Below are 5,802 nucleotides of genomic sequence, written 5' to 3' on the forward strand. Positions count from 1 at the left end.
GCCTCCCCTGAAAACAGATTTAAAAGCTGTTTCTTTGCTTTCCTAATCAAGGATAAGCTCGCTTCCCGCTATTCAAACGTTATTTAGAATAAGAGTCAACAAACCGGAAACTATGAGCGTTTGTTTTTAAAGTAGACCAATCAGTTGCAACTGAGTTTTTCCACGATGTCATCCTTCCTCTTATTTTCCCGCAATCACGCGGAAAATAAGATTGAAATGGTGCATTTAAGCTGAATATTTAATGACGTCAGGAACATGTTTCGCCAAGTCACGATCATATCTTGCAAGCTTATTCGTTGAGTAAACGATTTTGTGAACTCTCGGCCAAAGTAACGGAAATTTGTACCTCTTGACACGAGCCTCGCCTGTTAAATTAACAGAAGAGACTTTTTTTAGGAATAAAGTAAAGAAATATTTTACTTTGTCTTTCTGCCGATGATGAGGTCGAGTGACCATCCACCAATTGACGTCAATTGATCACTTTATTTATGGTATTCCTAAAAGGATCTTAAACGCAGATGTATTTAGGGACCTGCGAACTAAGTTAGCGATCATTTTCTCGTCAAAATGCAAGCAGGAACAAGTTTCTTTAACAGTAACACGCCGACGATTGTGATACGAAGCCTTTTCGATAAGTACGACAAGAGTGGAACAGGTACGTTAGACTCCACCGAATTAGATGACCTTCTGCAGAAAGATCTAGGATTCAAGAAGGATCAAGCCAAGGTTTATTCGTTGTTATTAGACAAAGATGGTGATCAAAGCATCTCGTTTGAGGAATTTCTGGCCTGGCTTCGCAGTGGAGAGCGTTTTGAATTTCTCCGCGATAAACAACAGTTCCAAACCCTTTGTAAAGCAGTGGATCTCTTCAAAACATATGACAAGGATAACAACAACAGCTTGAGTCAAGACGAACTGAAACTCTTGCTTGATTCTTTGGGATACAAGGAAGTAGATGTGAAGAGGTTTTTCGAATACCTTGATGAACACAAAAATGGAAAAATCTCATTTTGCGAACTAATGAAATGGTTAAACTGGGTCCCCGTCGATTAAGAAGCCATATACGAAGACGAACTCAAATGAAGGAGCAGCCGGAAGCCAAGACCCTAGAAAATAAAAGCCCGGAAAAGCGAAATACCTTTTCGTTCGGTTTACTAGCAAACAGTTTGGCCAGGGCGTTTTATTTTTCCTTAGTTTGTATATTCTGTCTGGAAAAACTGACAAAATGTAGAATTAGAACGACCAGCTGCTGTCATGTTTTTTTTTTTTTGCCCCTATTAAAGGTAATATTGGGTGTTTCGAGGTGAAGTAGTTTATAACAACAATACGCGCTATAAATGTTGTCGACGTGCCCTAGCAAGGTGCATCTAACAGTAAAACCAAAATAGTGTGAGAGCCTTCTAGGTGTCAACTAAAACTCAGTAAACAAGCGAATACAAGGAAAATGAACATGTCTTGGTCTTAGTTGGCTCAGTAGTTTGAGGCCATTTAGTGATTTTTTTTTTTTCAAACTGAGAAAAATTGCTTTAAACCTATCCTCCAAATAAAATATTTGTTTTGGGTCATAAAAGCGTTGCCATGTCCTCAAACGATCCCGGTTACGATATTAAGAAGATTATATTGAATTTAACTTGATATGCTTGAGTCGCTAAACACAGACATCTAATTTGCATTAAATCCACAATATTATATTATTCTATTTGTACTTTGGTCCTTAGAACCGTGGGTTACCGAAATTCAACCCCAGCTGTCCTGGCTTTAGCATTTCCAGAAGAGACTAATAATTAGTTGGTATAAAACAAATTATGACACTGAGTATGTCTTTTCCATTGCTAACGGCTGTTGGAGGAAGTACTGTGCCCTTAAAAGATTCTTGAGGGGTCATTAACTTTCTCTAACGGTTCGGTATTAGTTTATTCGCTATTGGTCGCACTTGTTGTTTGGATATTCTTCGCACAGACAAGAAGATGCTATCACCGTAACATTCCGAAATGCGTAAAAAGAAAACTTGGGAAAATAAGTTATTATACGTATTAAAAAAGTCACATCTTTCACATAAAAGGCAGTGCTTTCATTCCAAGTCGGGTTTTATGCGCACGGGAAAAGCCGAAAATATCAAATCAGGCATCCCACAAAAACAAATGACCCATATTACAATCATGTTATTTACAAGCACTCGAAAATAATATTAAGTATTTGTTTTTTTTATGTTCATGATAACATTGCTGCGGTAACCTTACCAACAGTATACTGCTATCAGGGTTGGAAGATGGCAATACTAAATATACAATTCTTAGTCTTTTGCGGAATTAAAGTTCTGAAATCATTCTACACAAATCTCATGGGGACTGGTACCGAGAATTACGTGTACGCAACAGTTTATTGGTCGAGCGTTGCACCGACATCGGCCAACATCGGCCATGGATTCGAATCGTATTGGAGCCACCTGAGGCTGTTTTCAGGTGTCAAAAAGAGACAATTGCTTATATTGTCAAGGTATGTGCGAACGTAACTGCTGGTATCTCTCGTCTCTGTGAGCGTCTTGAGCAACATTCTTCTTGTTTGTTCATTTAAAGGGCAAGTTCTCGGTATCAGCAATAAGAATGTTATTGCAAACGACACCATAGACCCTTTGCATATATGGCGCCTAAAGTTGAATAACAATACTTTGCACATCCTTGACCTCGGATTTATGTTTCTAGACAAAGGATCTTTCACATGAATGTGAGGCTGAGGATGTACATTGCCATTTATGCGAAGGGTCTATAGCATCATCGATGACAAAGACCATTTTTGACTCCTTAATCTGGTATCCAAAGACTTCTAGCATTCTCTCACGCAACCAAGACAAACGGTCGAGCGAGGCTTGGGGCACAAGGGTACACAAGCCTCTCTCGGCTGTTTTTCTCCATGGTTACCACTAGCAGCCAATAATATCCAAGGTAAAAATATAGGACAAAGTCAAAGGACACTACTTAAGAATATCATGAAACAAGGCTGAGAGTGATATTTAACCGATCATTCCATAATCGCGTGTTGGCTATAACCAGTCTCATATCCAACACGCACGAAGGGAATAATTGTTTCATTAATTTTCATTAAAATTCTGAACGTTTGGACACTTGGAAGTTAAAGTCAATCAGTTTCCACCTTCACAACATTTGACGCGATCAGTTTCCATATTAGGTCATACGGTATATGAGCTGAAAACCGAGATAGAGTGAACCAATCAGAAAGCTAGAAACGCAATATCCGAGGACGAACATTCAATAAAAAGAATCGTTCAGTAGTTGGTAGAGCAAGTGAAGCGCAATCGCACGGCCATCTCAGAGTCATGGACTCGCTTAAACTTCTATTTCATGTTATTAAAAACTAAACTACGGATATCAGATTTCCAGCATTTTCATTGGCTCCACGGGCACATGTCATCAGTTCATATACCTGCTGTACCTAATATGGTCAAGGAACACGTCAGCAAGAAAGCGAAAAAACACTTTGGCAGCCCTGAGAAAAAATGCCCGACAAAAGCCGTTTTGGACCGGAATTGACCGAGGCAGTAATCGATGCTTTAGGGGAAGAGTTGTTGATCCTGGAGTTTTTAATAAAACAATTATTCTACTCGAGCTTGCTGGATATATAGAGGATATTAAATGGCCGAGCGGGGATACGAGTTTTATCTTCGAGTGCTGAAAGTATCTCTCACGATTGAGCGAGGCGAACAAGCACGTTGTGTAACATGAAACAAGATGTGAAAGTTATGCAGAAAAAAAAACATGATAATGTAGAATTTTGCAATAAAATATTAATGTAGTAGAGAAGAATTATATTAAAGCACAAAAGTATCTTACTATGAAAAGGAAGCTCGCGTTTTATTGGCTAATCGTGTTCGTTACCATGACGACACCTATATTCTCACATGTGAAAAATAAAAATGATATGTTCAGTGCGCGCGGTGAAGATATGATTTTTTAGTGAAAGGAAAAATCCTGGTAGTTCATCTGTATCTATATAATAAAAAATGATTATGACCAACTCGGCGCGTTATCTATCACTTCTTAGTATCACCAACCTAGTGGACTGATGCAAATCCTGCATTTTGATAGGCTAAGCTACTAGAGGACTATAGGTAATAGTCCTCGAGTAGCGAAAAGCGTGATGCTTTCTTTCGTTTAATTCCCAATTAAATATTTCTTTAACTTGCATTTGCTAACGTTATTATTGCCTTTTCTGTCCGACTAGTTAGGTGATACTAAAACAATTAGACCCTTCGCCCTCAAGGGCCACGGGTCAATAGCCGATTCGGCTTCGCCTCGAGAACGCCACAAAATAATAGGTTGAATGAGCAAAAATAAAAGCTCTGCGCACCCTGCACATGCGTTTTACATTTTGATGCATTTCTTTGCCGTCCTCGCTCGGAAAACGACGTGAATTGACCAAATTTGAGGTTGCGTAGAGGACGTGAGAACCTGACGAAACATTTTTAACATTCTCCCCAAACAACCACACAATTCATGCCATTTTTATTCCTGCAAATGTTGATACACACTTTTCCATTCCGAACGACTTGGGGTTGTAACGAAGTTATTACAATAACGGCAAGTTCTAAAACAGGGAATGGAGGAAAGGGAAACGAGGAAAGGGAAACGAGGAAAGGGAAACGAGGAACGGGGAATCCCGGTCCCGGTTCCCATTCAACCGATTTCCCATTCCCTGTTTTAGAACTAGCCTTACAATAACGGGAGGTAATATTTTTAGAAGACATTCTCGTTGGTGTCATCGTCATCGTCCTTGCGTAAGCTCCCTGATGTTAATTTAATAGGTGGTTTTCACAAGACGTCATCGCCGCCATGTTGGTGGACGAAAAAAAAAAAGATCTCTCATTAGCATCTTTTGTTTGTCCACCTACAATAGAAAAACCTCAAATAACAATGACCACAACCAGGTTTTCTGAGCCCGCGAGACTGAGCACCCCCAGCGAACTATTGTTTCAACGAAAACCGCTGATCAGCAACTTGGTTCTGGTCATTGCTGTCTAAGGTCTTCCCCAGTCTTCCCCTACAATAGGCCATAATCAAAAATGCCATAATACTCTTTGTTTGCCCTCCAAAATTTTGCAATGGTCCCTTTTTTTACCTTTACGCAAAATTTTGCAGGTCAAATAAAGAGCGAAGAGTATTATGGTATTTTTGAAAGTGGCCTATCGCCGAGCTCGATATATAATGTCGGAAATGATGCAGTAATTATTTATTTGTAAACGTGGCTTTGGCTCCGTACTGATTGTAGACGATATGATTTAAGAAACCGTTGAGTAATATGTAAGGTAAGGTAAAGTCTCTGTTACGAGCCTTGGAAGGCCCATCAGGCCGGCGCTTATCTCCGATTTCCGTAGCATGAAGCGACTAGGAGTATTTCTACTCCTCCCTGGATGGGATGCTAGTCCATCGCAGGGTTACCCCCAGCATTACGCCGGTACCCATTTATACACCTGGGTGGAGAGAGGCACCGTGAGAGTAAAGTGTCTTGCCCAAGAACACCACACAATGTCCCCGGCCAGGCCCCGAACCCGGACCACTCGATCCGGAGTCGAGCGCACTAACTACGAGGCCACCGCGCCTCCCAAGAGAAAACAAAAACACTGGTTATGCAAAATTTTGCTGGTCAAACAAAGAGCGAAGAGTATTATGGTATTTTTGAACATGGCCTATCGCCGAGCTCGATATATTATGTCGGAAATGATGCAGTAATTATTTATTTGTAAACGTGACTTTAGCTCCGTACTGATTGTAGACGATATGATTTAAG

The 5,802-nt window shown here is 40.2% G+C and overlaps 1 protein-coding gene across 1 annotated transcript; it reads left to right on the plus strand.

Annotated features, from left to right (window-relative positions):
• Window positions 1-343: 343 nt before the first annotated feature.
• LOC137973201 (uncharacterized) lies at window positions 344-1,694 on the plus strand. The gene has a single exon (XM_068819971.1). It carries the CDS (start codon window positions 568-570, stop codon window positions 1,051-1,053), a length of 486 nt encoding a protein of 161 aa, XP_068676072.1. The 5' UTR covers window positions 344-567; the 3' UTR covers window positions 1,054-1,694.
• The last annotated feature ends 4,108 nt before the right edge of the window (window positions 1,695-5,802 follow it).

The sequence above is a fragment of the Montipora foliosa genome, chromosome 10 (assembly GCF_036669935.1).
Source record: "Montipora foliosa isolate CH-2021 chromosome 10, ASM3666993v2, whole genome shotgun sequence".
In the NCBI taxonomy this organism is placed as follows: Eukaryota; Metazoa; Cnidaria; class Anthozoa; order Scleractinia; family Acroporidae; genus Montipora; species Montipora foliosa.

Excerpts from the sequence above, each read along its gene's own strand:
- LOC137973201 (XM_068819971.1), top strand. The coding sequence starts at position 568 with ATGCAAGCAGGAACAAGTTTCTTTAACAGTAACACGCCGACGATTGTG.